Raw genomic sequence first — 22,867 nt, forward strand, 5'->3', positions numbered from 1 at the left:
GTTGAAAAATAATTCTCAACCTTTCTTTCTTATCAAAATGACCAAAATCTTCCCTTATATGACACCAAGTGTAATAAACGACTTGTCAATCAAAAAGCACCAAATCTGAGCTGTAAGAATATTGTTCTTACTGAGGCATTAAACACTGACTCTCTTCTGTTTAAGTATACAGAATTTACTCCATAAGAGGGCTATTGACCAAATGTAAACTTAATAAAAATCAGTAAGTTCCTCTGAAACTGCTGAAGTTTAAAAGATTTTACCTAAATGTAAGACCAGACACTATAAAACTCTTCGAGGAAAACGTAGGAAAAACACTCTTTGACATAAACCACGGCAAGATCTTTTTTGACCCACCTCCTAGAGTAATGAAAATAAAAACAAAAATAAACAAATGGGAACTAAGTAAACTTAAAAGCTTTTGCAAAGCAAAGGAAACCATAAACAAGACGAAAAGACAACCCTCAGAATGGGAGAAAATATTCGCAAATGAAGCAACGGGCAAAGGATTAATCTCCAAAATATACAAACAGCTCATGGAGCTCAATATCAGAAAAACAAACAACCCAATTAAAAAATGGGCGGGAGACCTAAACAGACATTTCACTAAAGAAGACATACAGATGGCCAAGAGGCACATGAAAAGATGCTCAACATCACTAAGTATTAGAGAAATGCAAATCAAAACTACAATGAGCTATCACCTCACACCAGTCAGAATGGCCATCATCAAAAAATCTACAAATAATAAATGCTGGAGAGGGTGTGAAGAAAACACCAGTCAGAATGGCCATCATCAAAAAATCTACAAATAATAAATGCTGGAGAGGGTGTGACGAAAAGGGAACCCTTTTGCACTGTTGGTGGGAATGTAAATTGATACAGCCACTATGGAGAACAGTATGGAGGTTCCCTAAAAAACTAAACATAGAACTACCATATGACCCAGCAATCCCACTACTGGGCATATACCCCGAGAAAACCATAATTCAAAAGGATACATGTACCCCAATGTTCACTGCAGCACTATTTACAATGGCCAGGACATGGAAACAATCTAAATGTCAAACGACAGATGAATAGAGAACAAAGATGTGGTACATATATACAGTGGAATGTTAACCATAAAGAGGAATGAAATTGGGTCATTTGTAGAGATGTGGATGGACCTAGAGTCTGTGATACAGAGTGAAGTAAGGCAGAAAGAGAAAAACAAATATTGCATATTAACACATATATGTGGAATCTAGAAAAATGGTACACATGAACCTATTGGTTGGGCAGGCATAGAGACACAGATGGAGAGAACAGACATATGGATAAAGGGGGTAAGAGGAGGGTGGGAGAAACTGGGAGATTAGGTTTGACATAAATACATTACCATGCCTAAATAATTGATAGATAGTGGGAACCTGCTGTATAGCACAGGGAGCTCAGCTCGGTGCTCTGTGACGACCTAGATTCGTGGGATGGGGGGTGGGGTGGGAGGGAGGTCCAAGAGGGAGGGGATATAGTTATACATATAGCTGATTCACTTCATTGTACAGCAGAAACTAACACACATTGTAAAGCAATTTTACTCCAGTAATAAATTAATTAATTAAAGATTCATATATCATGAAAATATAAGAATGCTTACTTTCTACCGAGAAGCTATTTTTCTTCACTATTATTTATGGAGCCTAATTTTTATATGAATTAATGATTAGAATTAAGAAACCAATGTCACTTTTCTCTTTCCCTACACATGTAAAGCAAGGCCTTAATTGAAGAAAAATTAAGTAAACGAAAAGCCAAATGACTACGATTATATTCAGTCAACAGAACAGAATGAATATCATCCACGTTTTAGGCCCCACAAGAAGCAGCTCCCCAAAAGTCACAAACAAAGGAGAAAAATAACTTAGAAATTAAGTTGACCTGTATATGTAACAAATAAAATATACATTTTCCTTGGCTGAAATTAATAGAAGTGTACATAAAATTGTTTTTCAATTTTACCACATAAATAAAAAATAAAAATTTTGAAAGCAAAAGAGCATAGATGATTCCATATACGGTTGCACATGAGCATTAGAAAGCCCCTAGGCCTCATGAAATGTCAATTAGCATCATTATAAAGTTCAGCTTTTAACTAGATTTAACTATAATCAACTGTTGACAACTCACACAATTACAAGACAAACTATGGCAGATGGTGTTTGTATTTATTAACTACCAGTAGAATTAGAATTCACTTCCCCATTCCCTTCATCCTAAAGTAAGCACAGCTGCTTCCCCTTCCGTGGAAAGTAGCAATGAAAGGGCTGAATCCAATTTCAGAAGCTAGGGATGCTTTCAGTAAATGTGAAGACTTTTTACAAAGCAGGGGTGCTCTGGCTTATATGGCACCTAGGCTACCACCCATTCTAGCCCCAGGGGTGGGCTTTGAGATTTTCTTGCATAGGGAAAAGGCTGAAAGTTTCAGAGAAACCATGCTTTTCAACAACCTCTGAGAACCAAAGCCATGGCCATAAGATATCCCCAGGGCTAAGTGCTGTGCTGGATCCTAGGTACCACTCTGAAAGTGAACACAAAACAAAAAAACCCAGTTCCTCTCTCATTTCAAGGTACTGCAATGTCCATCTCTTTCCCCACCATCTTGAATTTCAGGAATAGAACAGCAGCAATGAACTTGAGCTACTGGGTTTCTCTGTTGAGAAACATTCAGTACAGTTCTCCTCGGGCCTCCAACCAGCCCAACCCCACCCAATGCCTCCAGGCTACCACAACCAAGTTACTTGTACCTTGGTGCCAAAAAAATTTTATAGGTAAAATCCTGCATTCAATTCCAGAAGATAATACCAAAAGTTATGTTTCCTGTCTTCATAGAATTGGAAATTAAAACAATGAAGTACAATTCAAAGGCATAGGTTAAAAAAAATCATCAAAATTAATACTGATGAAGTTTGGGGAAACATACTCTTTTAACTTGAGAGAAATAAATTCATTTAACCTTTCCATAGAGCTATTTGGTTACATACATCAAAACTTTAAAAACTTTCATACTCCCATAATTTCACTGCAAGGACTATATTCCAAGGGAATAATCAAAGATTTTTTTACAAAGATTTATCTGATAGGATGTTTGTCTCAGCCTGTTTGTAACAGTAAAAAACATGAAACAATCTAAGTTTCCAACAATAAGGGAATAGTTAGATAAACATTCATGTGTATGACTGAATATCATGCAGCTATTTAAAATGACATGTAAAAATGATTTTTAAAAATTAAGCAGTATTTTCTAAAGTTCAAAATACATCTATAAAATAAAAAGAAAATAACCTGAAGCATAAACGCTGAACTTAAACAATGATGTATGTGTTTGGAAACGTTATGGAGAATATTTTATTCTTTTCTGTATTTTATATTTTCCCTATTTTAAATATTAATGTGTATTCCTTTTGTAATCAGCCACCCAAAAAGATCTTTTAAAACATTTTTTTTAATCCAATTGACTAGTATGTGTGACAAATAAAACATAAATTTCCCTAAGTGCACTGAAGAATTCCCAGAGAGAAAAAAAAAAAAATCTCTGAAAACATGGAACAAACGCCCAAGCAGTTCCGATCACTTTCCCCCAGCATTTTTTAAAAATTTTAGTCTCTCAGAGTCCCTCGAGGACTATGTTACTATTTAACTCCAAGGGATATTCCCTTAAAAATAGTGACAAGAGGGGTCAAAAATAGAAGTTGAAAACTCAGAGAGGAATTTCCTGGAAGCCATCCATACCTCTTGGCAGTTATTTTCTTTTGAGGATTATCTTCTAATTCCTTGGAGTATTTAATGTTTAGTTTGATTCCACAAATTCCCCCAGAAAGAAAAATTATAAATCAGAAAAACAAAAAAGTGATGGGTCGAAGAACAGAAATATTTTGAAAAATATGTTGGGATGCAAAGCTAAATAACAACTGAAATGATAATTTAACATATCATAAAGGCTCTTTTACATTTAACCTTTCACTCCATCCTCACAGAGACTCTGTTTTCTGTCTATCCTCACACTAGATAAAGCGAAGACACCAATATTCTTACAGCTGGAAGCTCACCCTTAAACCTGTAACCAGTGTTAAGAATTCACCTCAAAAAAATTGTTCTCACCCATACCTGTCTGCTCAACTATATTTCACAGGTTGATCAAATGACAGCTATCCACAGTGGTGATTTTGATCAGCACTTCTGATCAGCAGGTCCTGGCATAGCATAGGAAGGAAAGTAAAGGGGGAGAATGATGGGTAGAAATTCTTTCCCCTTTGCTTGGCTTAGCTGGAATGGGTGCTGGGCTGGATCTGATGAGAGGGTGGCAAGAAATGGTTTCTGAACATTACTATCTCCATGCTAAGAACTAATGCTCCAGAAACTTCAACAGTATCACCCCAAAAGTAATTTGTAGCTAGCTACTAACTACCTAATAGTCAGTTATCCCAAATGACTGATTAAAAGATGGAGGAACCATTTTAAAGAGAAAAAGCAATATGAAGAAGCATAAACTTAAGAAAAAGCAATATGAACATAAACCTCAGTCAATAAGAAAAAAAATTACAAAACCTCAAAGAAATAATGGAAAGAAATGGAAAATTAGTTTTATTTTGTCTACTTGCATAAAACTTAAAATAACTGTTTCATTGTGGTTAATACTTTAATTGTAGTTCAACTTTTCTGACAGGGTGAACTCTCTAATAAGGGCCTAAATGCTTTGTAGTTAGAATCTCAGGCTTCCTTACAATTAGCAAAATTTTACAAGCTATTTACAACAAAAGCCTCAATCTGTCAACTGTAAATTTATATTTATTCACATAACTGTTTAACTACAATCTCCCACTAGTTTGTAAACTTAAGAGCTTAGATGATCTGTTTTTCTCACCATTTTCTCTCTCACACTTAGCATAGGGCTTGTCATATAGCAGATACTTCATATATATTTGTTGAATGAACGAATGAATGAATTATGAAACATCTGACTAAAGGCATTCCCATGAAAATCAAGAATAAGCAAGAATGTCTTACGGCAAGTAATTTAACAGTGTTATCATACAGTAGCCAATGCAAGAAAAAGGGCAAAGAAATAGTGTATATAACAATACATATGCCTAGAAAACCCAAGAGAATCAACTGAAAAGCTACAAAAACTAACTGCAGTAAGGTGGGCAATTATTAAATTAATAGCTTTTTTGTATTACTGAAAATAATCTGGTAAAATAAATAATAGAAAAAATAGATACCATTCATGATAGCAACAAAATTACAAACTTGCTAGGATAAAACAACCGTGTGAGACCCCTAAGATGAAAACTATAAAACTTTACTGAGGGATATTAGGGAAAAGAGATTTAAATCAATCTAACAACCAGCACCATTCCTAGACAGGAAGATGCATTATGTTAAAAATGTCAAAACTCTCTGAATAACCTACATTTCTAATCAAAATTCCATTGATATTTCTGGGATTTTTGTTGTGACAGAGGTTGTTTTTCTTTTTTGTTTTGATTTTGAACTTGACAAAACAATTCTAAAATTTATCTGGTAGAATAAAAGGACAAGATTCGCCAAGAAATAAATAAAAAGGCAGACAAATGGCAGAGGTTGAGGAAGGAGTCACAGGATCCCAAACCAGAATACATATGTGAAAGCCACAATAATTTAAAAGTATACACCACTACCTTTTCATGAGTGTAAATTCTATGTGCAGCTTAATATAAATTAAAGAAACAATTTAAAAGGTAGAAGCAAAGAGTATATATTACTCTTGTTAACATATAATAAGCTTTCCCCCAATTAAAAAAGGACAAATGTCCAGTAGAAAACCTACTTAGGAATATGAGCATAAAACTTTAAAAAATGCAAATGCCCAATAAATATAAGGAAAAAGCATTCAATATCACTCATAATAAAACAAATTGAATAATATTAATCACCATTAAATTGGTAGGATTGATTTTGTAATGATATAAACTGGTATTTACAAGAATCTGCACTTATACATCATCCTTGAAAAAGCATATTATAACATTCTTTCTAAGAAGCAATGGATATCAAATCATTTTTTAAAATATTATAGCCTTTTACCTAATAACTCCTTCTAACTAAAACATTTTGAAGAAATAATTGGAGATGCTTATAAAAATTTTGGTATGAGGACATTCATAATAGATTTATTAAAATGGAATAATAATCATCACGTTCTTAACATTTAAGGAAGGGGGAAGTGGGATATATATAAGTGGGAAAAAAAGCAGCTTACAATACAGCACATGTAGTATTGCTGTAAAGTATACAACCTATAGCTGTATAGTGGTTATCTCTGGATTAAAAGTTGACATATTTTATTTCTTTCTACTTTTCTGCATTTTCCAATTTTCTAACCCATGAATAAGTGTTTATTCAGAAAAAAATAAATGTTACACATTTGTAAATTACCAATACTATGCGACATCAAATGAGTCTTACTGATAAGGTGTATCTATAATGTAAAAGCAAACTATTTATATAGCCCTATTTTGAATGTGGCTTTAAGACTACATTGAAGGATTTATTTTATATCTGTATTCAGCAAAACGACAGACTTCGTGGGATATCTCACAGGTGGAAATAGACCTTATGATTTTTTTTTTGAAATTGCTTTTTATTCCCAAAAGTAGGTTTGAGCGTATCATTTCTAAGACTGTTTTCTCTGGTTTTGGTCTTCCCCCCAAAAAATTAGTAGCAGTAGTAGTAGTAGTAGTAGTAGTAGTAGTAGTAGTAGTAGTACTTTCATAGTATGATACTTTGTTCCTAAGTGCTGCTACCTATAGGAGGAAAATTTATTACATGTATGTTTTTATGAACCTAGTAAGGAACTACAAAAAAAATCCCATCCTCAGCTATAGGAAAATAACATATACATTTTTTACTTTATTTCTTCACTTACATAAGCCTTAAGATGGATTATTAGCTACAAAATGCTATAAAATTTGATTTGTCAAAAAGTTGATTTTGTCAGTATATTTTATACATTCATTAAAAAATTATTACTTCACTTATATCATGTACTATTCTTAAAAACAATATAGAAAATATCAAGTATTGGCATGGATATAGAGCATGCTTAGTAGATAGCAGTATCTAGTAAGTATGAACATACACAGATCCTATGATGAAACCATTCTACTCTCAGAAATAAACCCAACAGAAATAATAGATATCTATTCACAAAAATACACATGCACACATACAAATGTGTTAGGATGTTCACTGAAGGAGTAAAAGACCCCAAACTGAAATTAACTAAATGCCTGTCAACAGTAGATTGGATAAACTGTGGCATATTCACAAAATGAAATATTACATAATAATAATGAAAATGAATGATTGACATCTATACATAACAACATAGATCGATCTTACAAGCATAATGATGAACTAAAAGAACCAAACATTGAGGCATATATACTATATGGTTCCATTTATATAAAATAAATAGAGGCAAAACTAACACATGCTACTAAAAGTGAGGACAGTGAACCCACTGTCGTGTATTCACTACAAGATACTAGGTGATGCCAAGAGCTCTTCCAGGGTACTGATAATGTTCTGCTTTTTGATCTAGATGGCGTAACACAGGCGTACCAATTTGCGAAAATTTACTGAACTCTACACTTATGTAGAGTGTAGAGTTCAGTGTATGTGTGTGTTTGTGTCTATCGTGTATTTTGTGTCTTGCTCAACAAAATGTTAAAAGAAGAAACATATAATACAGAAATTTAATGAAGAATAAAATTTTAGGGCTTTGTTAGTAGAGATGAAATTTCATATTGTATCAAGCAGTTGCTGTCAATTCTGTCCAAAATATTTCTGAGTAAATGAACCTATTGGGTGGGCCAAAAGGTTTGCTCGGTTTTTTCCATAAGATGGCTCTAGTAGCACTTAGTTGTCTTTAACTTCATTCAAAATAATTTTGTTAGATTGTATTTGACAGCTGCCATATCAGCTTCCATTTAAAAAAAGACTTATCAAAATTGGTCAGTTTTTGTGTAGCCATTTTAATATTGAAGATGGATGGAAAAAAGCAACATTTTCGGCATATTATGCTGCATTATTTCAAGAAAGGTAAAAATGCAACTGAAACACACAAAAAGATTTGTGCAGTGTATGGAGAAGGTGCTGTGACTGATCAAACGTGTCAAAAGTGGTCTGCAAAGTTTTGTGCTGGAGATTTCTCACTGGATAATACTCCACGGTTGGGTAGACCAGTTGAAGTTGACAGCAATCAAATTGAAACAATAATTGAGAACAATCAATGTTATACCATGTGGGAAATAGCCAACATATTAAAAATATCCAAAGCAAGCACTGAAAATCATTTGCACCAGCTTGGTTATGTTCATTGCTTTGATGTTTGGGTTCCACATAAGTTAAGCCAAAAAATCCTTCTTGATCACAGTTCCACATGTGTTTCTCTACTGAAACGTAATGAAAATGTTCAATTTTTAAAACAAATTGTGACAGGCGATGAAAAGTGGATACTGTACAACAATGTGGAATGGAAGAGATTGTAGGGCAAGCGAAATGAACCACCACAAACTGCACCAAAGGCTGATCTTCATCCAAAGAAGGTGATGTTGTGTATACGGTGGGATTGGAAGGGAGTCCTCTATTGTGAGCTCCTTCCAGAAAACAAAATGATTAATTCCAACAGGTACTATTCCCAATTAGACCAACTGAAAGCGGCACTCAATGAAAAGCATCCAGAATTAGTCAACAGAAAACGCATAATCTTCCTTCTGGATAACACAAGACCGCATGTTACTTTGATGACCAGGCAAAAACCGTTAGAGCTTAGCTGGGAAGTTCGGATTCATCCGCCGTATTCACCAGACATTGCACCTTCAGATTTCCATTTATTTTAGTCTTTACAAAATTCTCTTAATGGAAAAAATTTCAATTCCCTGGAAGACTATAAAAGGTACCTGGAATAGTTCTTTTCTCAAAAACATAAAAAGTTTTGGGAAGATGGAATCATGTAGTTGCCTGAAAAATGGCAGAAGGTAATGGAACAAAAGGGTGAATACATTTGTTCAATAAAGTTCTTGGTGAAAATAAGGGGCTTTTATTTTTACTTAAAAAAATGAAGGCACTTTTTGGCCCACCCAATATTTTCCCAATGATTTGAACTCTAATTTCAAATAAGCTTTATTTCAGCTTTACTGAAAAAAGCACATTAAAATAACATTTATTTTAAGCAAGCAGAGGGGATTATTTAAAAAAATTTCTATAAAGTAACATTTCTTCCATCACATGCAGTCCCACTACCTGATTTGCCTATGTAAATATTCAGATATTCTATATTAATTAAATTATACCCAGCTATTAAATGGTTATCTATCCAATCACATGTCACTATCGTAATTTTTGTCATGATTATGACATTCACAACTAATGCAGTAAAAACACCACTAAAGTAAATGAAAACAATTATTTCTCTTTGTCATTAGTTCATATGAATTACCAACGTTACAGAAACTCAGCTTTTATTATAAAGCCTCAGAATTGGACAACTTTTCTTGGACACAATTCAAGTAAGTATAACAGCTAAAGCTGTAGAATATAGGATAAACCCTTTTAGTTGGTTAAATGTCTAACTGTGCATAAGACTTGAAGAACATGCATAATTTACCTTGTGACACTGATAGAAAAAAAATCATTTTTCTGATATTAGAACTAAGCAGTATAATTCTGCTACTGTTTACTGAGTGTATCTATAAGCTAGGCACTGAGTGAAGTGCTTTCTATATATTACCTCTTTTGATTTTCACAACAGCCCTATGAAGTAGGCCCTATTACTATCTCCATTGTACCAATGAATAAACTAAGGCTCAGAAAGGTTAAATAACTTACTGAAGGTCATTTGGCCAGGAAGTTAAAGAGGCATATTTAAAATAATGACTGTTCTGACATCAAGCCCTCTATGATTAACTACAATGTAAATGTATCTCTCCTTGTCATGTTGGAGTGGGGAACAGAAGAACTCAAATAAACCTTTTCCTCACTTTCCACTTTAAAAATCCTTTTTATGGCAAACTGAATTCACCTTTGGCCAAAGCCAACCCATTAGAGTTGGAAAGTTAACCACTTTTCCATTATACAGCCCACAATCCACAAATGAATAAAAATCACATCTCCTACAAAATATTTTTCTGTGATTGTGGTACAACTAAAATTGTCTCTAATGATATAATACTGAACCATAAATTAAATGGATGTATTCTTCCCCAAGCTCTAGCAAAGACCAAAACTCTGACCAATAGTTTTAGTACAAAATTATACAAGGGCCTAGTTACAGTCAACAGATCATCTTATAAGCTGCTACGTACAAAAAACTGTACTTGAATCATTACAGCAGCTCTATTGGTTACAGAAAAATACTGAGGAGAACCCAAATGCCCTTCAGTGGGTGAATGGCTGAACAAACTTTGGTATATCAATGCAATAGACTTATTACTCAGCAATAAGAAGGAATGAACTACTGATACATGCAACAACCTGAATGGACCTCAAGGGCTTTATGTTCAGTAAAAAAAAAATCAGTCTCAAAAGGTTACATGCTGTATGATTCCATTTATATAACATTCTTAAAATGACAAAACTATAGAGATGGAGAACGGGGTGGGGGGCAAGGAGGTGGGTGCCACTACAAAGGGTAGCACAAGGGAGCTCTTTCATGATAATAGAACAGTTCTCGATCGTGGTGGTGGTGGTGGTTACAAGCATCTATACACGGCATAAACTTGCATAGAACTACACACACACACACACACACACACAACACACGAACGCCGGTTAAAAAATGTTTAAACTTGAATAAGGTCAACAGGCTAGTTAATAGCAATGTACCAATGCCAATTACCTGGTTTTGATACTGTACTATGGCTACAGGACTTACACAAGACTCTTTGTACTATTTTTGCAATTGCCTATAATTATTTCAATATAAAAAGTTTAAACAAAAAAATGGCCCTGGGTACGAGAGTCTGAATTGGAACCTGGTCTGCCTGAATCTAAAATTTGTGTTACTTCCCTATGTACCCTACTGCCTACAAAATCTATTTTATTAAAATATACAAAATATGCATTATTTCCTACAGAGAAGAATATAATATATAGGAGGCTCATCCTGGGTCACATTTAAAGAACTCTAAGAAAGTTCAAAAAGTACTTTATTGGGAAAAAATTTTAAATATCAAATCATTTCATTAATAGCAACTAAGACCAGGTGTTCCAACGTCCAATATGGACATGGAAAGAGAGCTTTACAAGTGATAGAAAGTGATGACTGGGCTGCTTTGGCACCTTGACTGGGCACATTGCCTCTCATTCCCCTCTCACTAGAGGCAGCTCTGGAGTTTCCTGCCATGTTGCCTTGTTCACCTGAAAGGTTAACATCTGTTTCTCTCCCGACACACCAGGCAAACAAGCGGCACCGCAGAAAGCTGTAAAACAGAGTCATTACACTGTATATTTGGAATCTCTTTTCCACCTATCTGAGTACTTCCTAATGAGGTTGTCCTTGTGAGATGTAGAACATGGCCAAATTATAATTATCTCAGCCAGAGAAGTAAGCTAAAGGTGCCAAATGGTTTTTGGAAGTTGCTGCCTGCCTTCATATAAATTCATCAAACCCTTGTATACTAAGTGACAGCTACGAAAAATTACACATACAGGCAAGGACAAAGAATCAAAATAGTGATGGGATGTTTTCCTGTTAGTGATGTTTTCCTGTTTAGCACTATTTTATTTTATTTTGCTAAAAGTTACCCCCCAAATTATTTTTATTGATTGATCAGAAAAATATCCAAAAAATCATTTTTTTAAAATCAGAGCCAAAATTGTGTTCACTGTGTCAAGTCCCCAGTGCTGAATGTGCTATGGGTGCTACAAATCCAACTGCATATATTTCAATTTAATAAATACATAGTATCAGGTGTTTATTAAGAACATAAGGACAAGACATTGCTTAGGGAGATGACACAAAAAGTGAAAAAGACACTAGTCTGTAGCCTCAGTGAGGAGATAAACAGGTATACAGCTAACAAAACTCAGGAAAAACCATAATTACTGATATTATGAAGTATGCTAACATGGCAAATTCAATGTTATGTTAATAACAAGAAAGAGAAAACTCATGAGAATGGTCTTAAGGTATTTAAGAAGGAAATAAATGTCATTGATTATACTCCGTAGGGCAGAACTGGGATCAATGGCTGGAAATTACAAGAATATAGAGGAAGGCTGGTGATGTATATATAGTTTTTAATTAATTTTAATTGTTTTAAATTAAAGTTCACATGTTTATAGACTTCAGGAACTTCCTAAATAAATCATTGATAGGGACTTCCCCGGTGGTCCAGTGGTTAAGACTCTGCACTTCCACTGCAGGGGGTGCGGGTTTGGTCCCTGGTTGCCGAACTAGGATCCTGCATGCCACGTGGCACAGCCAAAAATAAATAAATAAATAAATCATTGATGACTTACTAACTACGAGAGTATCCGATGAAACCTCTGTACTGGAAAGGAGTTGATGAGACTCTTTCCAAGGGCCCATCTTCTCCAGAGGCCCCTCGTATCACAGAAAGCATCTTGTTTACCCAGAGCCACAAATGAGCAGCCCATAGAGACCAGATATAAGGGAGACTTGTAGGAATGAGGTGATCTGAGGATGGAACTGTATCCAAAAGGAGTGATTCACATTGTGTGGAGATTAAATGACCCAGACACATGCTCTCTCATGAAGAGTTTACATTTTACAGAGGTCCCAGAGGAGGAAGGAAATACAAAGGCATTAGAAGAAGAGAAAGAGAAAAACTGAGCTCTAATTACGGAAAAGCAGATACAGCACCTAGCAACCGACAGTCACTTCCGAGAGAGGAACAGGCTGAGCAGGCTTCCACACTTCCTGCTGGCCAACACTATGCTGTATCCTGAACAGTGCTCCACTTCTCCGTGAGACCTGTCCGTTCACCTACCGAGGCCTAGTATCTTTTGTGAATTTACTCAATCACCAGAGGGAAACCTGAGACAACGTTGAACTTCATCTGAATTCTGTACTCCTGGAAAGCAAAGACTGTCAAGAAATTACCCCCACCCCCTTTGTGTTCCTGGAAACAGCTTACTGCAAAGAACCACTCTTCCCCATGTAACTTAGATAAAACTCACGATGACCCCTTGTAACCTATGACAAGACCAAGACACAGACACTCCAAATTCCCATTGTTTATCTCATAAATGATTAGCTGAACTATTTGTCCCCATTGACCATTCTGGTCGATCAATGCCTGTTAACTGGACTTGACCTAAATTTATTCAGGCTTCTCTCCTTCCTCCAAGCCCCTGAACTTTGGGCCACCCTTGAGCAATAGAAGGTGAGCAACCCCTCTTTAAAGACTCCCTCCCAATAATCAGCTGGCCTCAAGGAAAAACATTCCCTGATCAACTGTCCAGTCATGCCACCCTCTCATCCCACTGCCCCACATCCAATTCTTTCCAGCCTGTTCACTTCTCCCTGAAAAAGAAAAGCCCTTTTCTGCTTGAACTGAGATGCTTATAGATTTCATGGTCAAAGTGGTTCTTCCTACTGCAATATTCCTCCTCTTCCTATTGAGATATCCCTCGACCCCTTATTATAATAATCTTTTTGAATAAAGCCTCTTCTTTTTACCTAAGTCTAGATTTGTTTTTGACACTTTCAACTTGCAAAGAGCCTAACTTTACAAAACACAAACTGAAATAATTAAATATCCTCTTATTATTGATATTTATTTTTATAGAATCACAACTATTATGTATTTCTTGATATATACCCACATAATAAAATATATAGAATATACAGACCACCATGAAATAAACTAAAATTAAACATAAGTTAACTCTGTTATTCTCCCAATGTCTGAAAACAGAAATTACTTAAGATCATTAATTACTAAAATAATTAAAATAAAACATTAAAAACAAGCATGAAAAGTTGAAACCAACCAACTGAGGTTTGGAAATTGCAGAAATAATTTCTTTATATTTTACTTTTGTCTTCTGTAGATCAATCATCTCTTTACAAAGTCAAAAGAAGAAAAAGTTTGATGAAGTTGTTTCTATGTTGGCCAACTATTAACTCAAGCATTAAACCAACTGTAATACAGCTGCTAAAGTTCTTTCTGAAGAACCTTCTGCCAACAATGTCACTTTTCCAGTGGTCCAGTACCCTAGTTTCAACTTAGCATGGATACCATGTAGAGTTAGCACGTTAACTGTATCACATACACAAAATAAACCTTCAATGTTTTTAATGAAGGTAAATACATGATATTTCTATTCCTGAAGGGATATTTTTTTCTAAAATACCTCTACTCCTATTTATGAAAAAATATTTTTCAATAATAAATACTCATATTATAAGCAGATAGGGCAGGGGGTCCCCAGAGAAAGAGAACCAGGCATGGCTCTCTTGACGTAAGAGAGGCCATTTTTGGCCTAAGTCATTTTGTGATCTAAGCCTGGCCACAATGCTTGCCTTTGAACAGGTCTCAGTAATTAATGATTTTAAGGGAAGTGAAAGAATGCAAGAACAAAGGAAAAGCAGTCAAGAAACAATAGTTCAGCGATAAAACAGAGTCCTAGTTCCTCCTCAAGGGATATATGTAATAATCTGTATGAGTTCTGCAGGAACTAAGGCCCCCATCAAGGTGGAGGATGGAATGATGATGACGACCTTTTCTGACTTCAATCAACTAAAGCTTTGACTCTGTTGACCTTTGCCCCAATTCTATACTGAATTCTCCTCTGCTCAAGCCTCTTCATGAATACACATACACCACTCAAGTCCCTTCATAAGTACGCAAGTACCCTTAGCTTAAAACTTCCCTAATTTTGCTGTTCTGCGAGACACTGCTTTGGAAAAGATCCCTGGTGTTCTCCTTACTTGTTGCAAGTAATAAGTCCTTCCTTCTCCCAATCTTTGGTTTGGTTGTGTCTTTTGGCCTGACACCCACCAAGACTCGAACCCAGCTTTAGGGTAACAGTATAACAAATACATCACAAAAAATCAACTACTCACCAGCATTGACTATAGCATCTACCTCTAGCAATGTGATGTCACCTCTATAGAGAGAAACTTCTTCACTCAAACTTTTCTTCACCTGTGATGTTTCCTGAGTATTTTCTTCTGTAATAAAGAAGGAATATATATTAATAGTAATATTCTTATTTAATTTAATAAAGACAATTTTAATACAAGAGCCAATATAGGTCACACTCGGATACATTAGACAAGTAGAAATAAATGTATAAGTACCAGGGGTGTGACTTATTCTCTATTTATTGTGTATTCCCCAATACAAATGCAGTATCACATACATAATAGGCATTCAATAAATTTAGGCATGTTATATAGGTCAACAAAAAGTTCAATGTTTACTATTAATATTATAAAAATATCAATTTTAAGATATAATTATGTACCACTGGTTTCACAAGAAGATGAGAAAAAGATGTGTAACTACCAAGACAAATTTTTACAATGAACGAGCTTACTTCTATTTTGTTCTAATTACCTAAAATGCATCCTTGAAAAGAATATTTACTAAGAAAAAAAAATTTAGGTTCAGCTCTTTGCTACTTCTAAGTAATAAGCTGTCCCTCATAATGGTATGGATCAAGCACATTTGAAAGTGTGAAACTGCTCCTTTATCAAATTCTATAAACCTTTCACTCTAGAGGGCGCTGCTAGATTGAAAAGAGAAAAAGCTCTGTCCTGCACACAACAGCCAGAAAGCTGGTATATTTAAAACAAGCCAAAACATTATCTTCTAAAACCTGACATATTTTTTAATGTTTTTGAGGAGTACTAAAATCTGAATTTTCATGTATTCTTTAACAGATAATAATGTTAAAATATATTCAACAAAGTTATATAAAATCAATGTTTTAAAATACACTAAATGCTATATACATAAAAAGCTTTTTAATATAACTTTAGGAAAGATGATTTATAAATTTAAACATTTTAAACTCATGATCTATGCAAATATTTCAAGGGGGAAGGTAATGCTATTGATTCACAAAGACACTGTCAAATGAGCTTGCAATAATGAGGTATGTAGGGAATTTGAGGTTGATAGGTTACAAGACACTTAAATTGTCTTCGGCCCCAATAACCAAAGAAAAAAATGGCCAAGACGAAGGAAATGACCTGTGGCCATAAAAGTGATCTTTCCTCTCTCTGCCTCCAAAGCATCCCTTTCTTTGCAATCACTTTTCTCCTTAAAGGATTCTAATCAATTATTCATTGGTGGTAGTAGCAGTAGTAGTAATAATAATAAGTAGGAGAATAATGTGGGAGAATTGTACATTAAAAGAGTAGAGAAAGACTTTAGAAGACCTCAAAATAGAAAACACTTACAGCTGACTTGACCACCTCAGGGACTCCTAGAGTGCTGTTTCCCTGAGTCAGGTAAAGACTAAGAGTTCAGGCTTTACTACCAGACTAACTGTTCAATTCTTGGTTCTGCCAATTAACAACTGGGTGACCTTGGATAAGTTATATATTTTCACCATGCCTCAGTTCATAAATTACTGGCTCCTTTACAGTTAACATGAGCTCATTACACTTAGAATAATGTTTGGTCCAGAGTAAGCTCTCAACAAACATGCCCCTTTTTTTACAAAGGTTTTACAGAGGTGACAAATATTATTTCAGCATCCATACTGAAATACCACAATAGTTTTTAAATATTTTCAACATTTATTATTATTCCCTATCAGTGAAAGAGATCGTATTTTGTTTGTGCTCTTACTAATCTGTCAATGCCTGGTCCAATGACAAAGACTTTGAGCAAGAAGACCTTGAGTTCCATGACCAATCAATTTCTATTCTTACTACTTTTACCAAATTAGAAAGCCCTGATTCCCAATTAAAGATTGTTGGATGATAATAAATATTTGGTGGCTTTGTCAGAAAATTCTGGATATTTGGACTACTGTAAACCTAGAAATTATAAAGACTTCTCACTGATGATGTGTTTTAAAACTCCATCAGGGGCTTCCCTGGTGGCGCAGTGGTTGAGAGTCAGCCTGCCGATGCAGGGGACACGGGTTCGTGCCCCGGTCCGGGAAGATACCACATGCCGCAGAGCGGCAACGCCCGTGAGCCATGGCCGCTAAGCCTGCACATCCGGAGCCTGTGCTCCGCAACGGGAGAGGCCACAACAGTGAGAGGACCGCGTACCGCAAAAAAAAAAAAAAAAAAAAAACTCCATCAGGCATTAAATTGATAAACATATCACAAATGAAAGCAGAAAGATTGACTGTTTCAACTTGGGAGACAGAGTAAATCGATTCCTGATCTATCCTCTAGTTGCATTTAGTTCTAAAAAGTATTTCTTCATTTTCTTATGAAGTATTATGTATGTAATATTGCATTTATAGTCATGTAAGACTTTTAAACATATGTGGCAACAAATCATGTATTTTTTTCCAGAAGTAAAGAAATTGTTAAAGAATTGTATTAGAAAGCATCAAAGTTTAAACCATTTATATCACAGTTCAGTTTTCTTAAAACAAATCATAATCTCTCAACTTCAAACTTTAAAAATGAGACATTTTGAGCTTAAAGGTTCAAACAATTCAACATATTAAATAAATATATTGCTATGACATGTCATTCAAGTAAGTTACTCAAAATGGTCTTATCAGAATTATTAGCATCATGAAGAAACATCTTTATCTCTCTTTCATTTTAAAAATTCACATGAGCATCTTTTTTCCTCAGAGCCAGATTTATACCTACCTGCTGTCCAACTCCTCACATGGTATATCAAAAAGGCATAAATGTACTCAAAAACTACAATTTGATAGTATTAAAAATTATCAGTATTTCCTCCAACAATAAACCAAAACCAACTGGCATATTTTTGACCACCAAGTGTTCTCTGTAAATATAACAATGTAAATTATCATTATAGGCCACATCTTTTACTTGAATAGCAACGTACCACCTTCCTTTTCACACAACTGTGTTCCACCAGCACTGATCCCAAAGTGTCTTTTCCCATATCCTGGGTTTTCAGTGATAAATAGGACAGAAAACTGTCAAGAATTGCTCCCTCACAGACATTCTATATGTACACAAAGCACTGATTCACATTTTGTACATCAGTGGCTTTATCCAGCTGAAAGTTAAAATATCTGTCAGTGTGCATATGTGATAGTAATTGTTTTTCCAGATTGTATCCTATCGATATTGTAAAAAAAAAGTTTTTTTCCGGAACTACCACAATAAGGGAAAAGAGATCTCAATACAGAACTGGGCTCAGTTACCAATACAGCAAGGACAAGTGGGGATTTATAACCAAGGAGCAGAGTGGGGATCAGTGGAAGGAAAATTACTAAGAGAAAACTTTGGGGGTGAGGGAAGATTTTGGTTAAACACACAATTCTTGCTGAAGGCAAGCCAGGGTGGTCAGGTATCACCTAGAGTATGAGGGGGGATGCAGAATTTTATTAGATATGGAGAGTGACCAGATAGCAAGGATGAGAAATTCTCTCTAAATTGATTTAGCAGGATTCTTGCTAAAATTGGACAATGCAGGTCTGGCAAGGATGGGGCCTAGTTGAAAAAAGGGTTTGGTGGAACCTGACTAAAGTTTAGTTAAGGGAGAGAGTCTTTGTCAGTTCCTGCTCTTATTTGAGGAAAGAGAGACTTCCTTTGAACAACGTAAGTCCATTTCTCATTAGGTTGCCTTTTGTCCTTTAAGGACCAGCTGAACCATTGGTTGAGACTTGGTAGTAGAGGATTTCTGGTGCAAGCAGTCAGGCATTTAATGAGGGAAATTCCCATGAAAAGAAAAAGAAAAACAAAGATCAATGGTTGGAGCACACTATAAAACTAATTTCTGAGTCCAGAGGGCAGACAGTTGAGAAGATATCTACATGTTGGGCTTGAAGCATCATTTGCAGTTTCAATGTCCTTGGTGATCGCATCAGGTGTTCCAGCAAACTTTCTGAATGGCCCACACAATAGCAAGCATGAAAGTTGTACATACATGATCTGTTGTGGTGATTTCTTTGAAGTTTATATCAGGTCATCTAGCTTCAGCTTGCAGGGCTTCAAGAAAGGGGCAGTTTTAGTTCTCAATGAGGCCAAACAAGGAGGAGGGGAGAAAAATTGGAAACATTTTGGAGAGCTGTAGCCAGATACTGGAGGAAACTAGAAAATTGACAATATGTGCAAGACAATGATCAAGACTGGAATTTAATAACCCAAAAGGGTGCACTACAGTTTTCCACTGAAACCTAAAATGTCTCTCTACAGTCACCCCCCCACCCCATTTTTTTCTTGTTTACAAAATAAGTCTGGTCTCATTAGATTTGGTCTGATTATTTACATAAATGCAGCAAGAATGGTCACTGACCACTTAGGCCTTTCAAGTTTGCTTTGCTGGAACTTTTCATAAAGAATCTCAAATTAGACTTTTCAAAGCCTCTCAAGGCTAGAAAGCACACCCAAGAACTCACCACCAGATTTAGCCTGTAATACCTACACATTTGGGTAAATTCCTCTCTTCTCAAGGTTCCAAGAATATCCTAAGGTTCCTGGGCTTGATAGGAAGTGACCTTCCTTACTCATCTGTAAGGCTGGGAACTCTATAAACCAGGTACCAGACTGGTTTCTCCAAAAGGGCTTTGTAAGCATTGGCTCTATAATGCAAATCTTAGTTCCTTAAAACTATCTGATAACATGAGATTCTATATCTTTGAGATTATCATTCACAAATATGACATTTCAACCAAAGTCTATACAACTAATTTTTCCAATTATGTCCTGTTACAAGGAAGACAGATTCTTATTGAACCTATACAAATAAAGTCACTGCCATGAAAATAAGAATACTCAATAGAGTTTCTGAATTCTGGAGAGATCAGGTAGGGAGAAAAGCTAAATGTTTCACTTCTGTTTACAAAAGTATAATTAACTAAATTGTCATGAGTTACAGAGAGCTTGAGAAAAGATTAAAAGGGCTTCTTTAAATAAAACATTAAAGAACCAGTATTGTTCCTTATCAATAACCACAAAAATCATAATCATTCTTCGTCATTAGTTCATTCAGTCCCATGTAACTGATTTGTTTCTTTCCCCCAGCGTTATTTAAAGTGTTGTAACAACAACAACAAAAAAACCACATACTTTCTTTATTCCATTAAAACAACAACTATATTAAGTAATCTTATATACTGAGATCTCTTTCTGAATACTCTATTCTGTTCTACTAAACATTTTTTTATAGTATATTCTTTTTTTTCTTCTTCATGTAATGGATTTTTGTTCACTTGATCTTGGGTTAGCATTTTTTTTGTTTTGTTTTGTTTTGTTTGAACCAGTCAGCTTCTCCATTAGTTCTGGAAATCCTTACTTGGTCCAGCAGTACAGTCTCAAAGTTATTTAAGCAATAATGTCTTTAGAAGCCTATACCCTAGAGTACTTGCCATAGTCCTTTCCATGGATCTCTGAAATAGTCACTTTTTGTTGAAGACAAAGCACTCTTGCCTGTAGCTGACTGCAAGAGCTTTCAGGGAAGAATCAGAGTAAAATAAAAATTATCTGTGAATGATAAAAGACTTAAAAATGGTCATTGTTAAAGATCTGAAGAGAGTTTATTATAAAAATGATATAACTAATAAGGAAATCCGGTTATTTCTATGACATACAATGTTTAAATAACTCGAATTATAACTGACAAAATTATACCAGGACATAAGATGGATAAAAAGGATACTGGCACATTTCTATGAACTTCATACAATTTCTGAAATATATATAGTAAAAATTTTTACCCACACAAATATAACCATGGGGAGGTTAAGCATCATTTCTTTTTGGACAATGTTTCCCATGTAATATAATATAATATATCAAATAAATCAAAATTTTTTAAGATTTTTTTTTTTTTTTTTTTTTTTTGGTACGCGGGCCTCTCACTGCCATGGCCTCTCCTGTTGCAGAGCACAGGCTCCGGACACGCAGGCCCAGCAGCCATGGCTCAGGGGCCCAGCCACTCTGCGGCACGTGGGATCCTCCCAGACCGGGGCACGAACCCGTGTCCCCTGCATCGGCAGGCGGACTCTCAACCACTGTGCCACCAGGGAAGTCCAAGATTTTTTTTTTGATGTGGACCATTTTTGAATTTGTTACAATATTGCTTCTGTTTTATCTATCGGTTTTGTTGGCCGTGAGGCATGTGGGATCTTAGCTCCCTGACCAGGGATCGAACCCACACCCCCTGCATTGGAAGGCGAAGTCTTAACCACTGGACCTCCAGGGAAGCCCCCTTAAACCAAATTATTTTTTTACCTTTCCTTCTTTACAAGGTGAAAAAACAAATCCTTTGAGATTTTCCAGGAACCCTCTGGGAGATATCTATCTCAGTTAGAGTTCAAGATTTCATTTAGGATTTGATTTGGGTAACATAACAAAAACAACATAAAGCACAGGAAATTATTTTGATAAGACATAGAATCTTTGTTCCTAAGTAGATTACTTAAAAGATAAAGAAAATCCTTTTATGATCTCTTATTAAGATCAGACTAATAATCCAAGAAAACTTCATTACTTTAACAGAGAGAAAACCCAACTCTAGTTTTGCATCAGTACATTATTGGGCTCATTTAAAAACAAAAACAAAAAACAAATAAATTCATTCAATCTTAGCTAATTTGATCACAGATTAGCTCTTTTGCAAACCTTCTATAACTCTATATCCATTCAGGTTTTCTCCTATATTTTTTTCTTTCTCGTTCTGAAATAAGCAGTGATCTCAATTTAGAATAAAATGACTCTCTTTTTGCTTAACAACAACAAAAATCCTTCATTCCTCACAAACCTTGCATAAAGAGTTGTTTCTCTTATTGTTTATTATTTTTAGTAGTTTCATTTATATACATTAATTACAATTTTTAACTAATTTTTATTTTACAGAGAAGACTAAGAAGTAGAAAATTGCAAATTGTCACATGCCAGCATTCTGTAGCAGGCTAGCAAATTTTATACATTTACCATCTTTCAATTTCTAGAGACATGTGTTTTTATATGGCAAAAGGACATTTATTAACAGATTCAAATACATTTAGCTTCTCTATATCACATTAAAATAAAGAAGCCAACTTATATAAACAAAGTTATGTTCAGTAATTAGTATTTCAGTAGTTTATTTTACTTAGAAATAACCTAGATTTTTATAATGAATATCTATACTTAATTTAACATAAGTCTAGGGTTACAAGGTACTAAAAAGATTTTGGAAACTATTTTTATGCAGACATATGACATAAAACAAAGCTCACCATCATCTCAAGTTATCTCTCTGTTAACTATTTTTACAGCACATGCATGTTAGGCAAGTTTGCAAAAGCAAAAACCTAAAAAAGTTAAACACGTGGATTTTCTTTTACTGCTACACTTGATATACAAGAAGTCATGGATAACAAGCAATTCATTATTACTACATCTTTACTTGTATATTTGGTCTTGGGTTGAATTTATAATATTTATAATCTTAAACATCTAGTAGATATAACATAAGCTTATTTGACTAGTAAACCCAAGTACAACAAAATGTATGCTCGTATTATACTTAACTGCTGATAACTCAGAAGACATACCTGTTTTTTTAAACCAACAATATTAAACTAGTCTTATTTACCAGAGGTTTACCCAAGTCATGTAAACTTGAAAAGTTTTGGGGTTAGTTTCTATATTTCTGGGAGTTTTAGGAATATTTAACTTATATAATGCTAATTTATCTCTAAGCTA

At 34.9% G+C, this 22,867-nt stretch overlaps 1 protein-coding gene across 1 annotated transcript in view; it reads right to left on the reverse strand.

Moving 5' to 3' along the window:
- The window catches only part of MACROD2 (mono-ADP ribosylhydrolase 2), a 1,967,591-nt gene that overhangs the window by 1,874,125 nt on the left and 70,599 nt on the right, over positions 1-22,867 (reverse strand). Inside the window, exon 3 of the mRNA XM_065893095.1 lies at positions 15,119-15,226. Coding sequence (XP_065749167.1) covers positions 15,119-15,226 — 108 coding nt within the window. The remainder of the gene's footprint in view (positions 1-15,118; positions 15,227-22,867) is intronic.

This window comes from Phocoena phocoena, chromosome 15 (assembly GCF_963924675.1).
Source record: "Phocoena phocoena chromosome 15, mPhoPho1.1, whole genome shotgun sequence".
Lineage (NCBI taxonomy): Eukaryota > Metazoa > Chordata > Mammalia > Artiodactyla > Phocoenidae > Phocoena > Phocoena phocoena.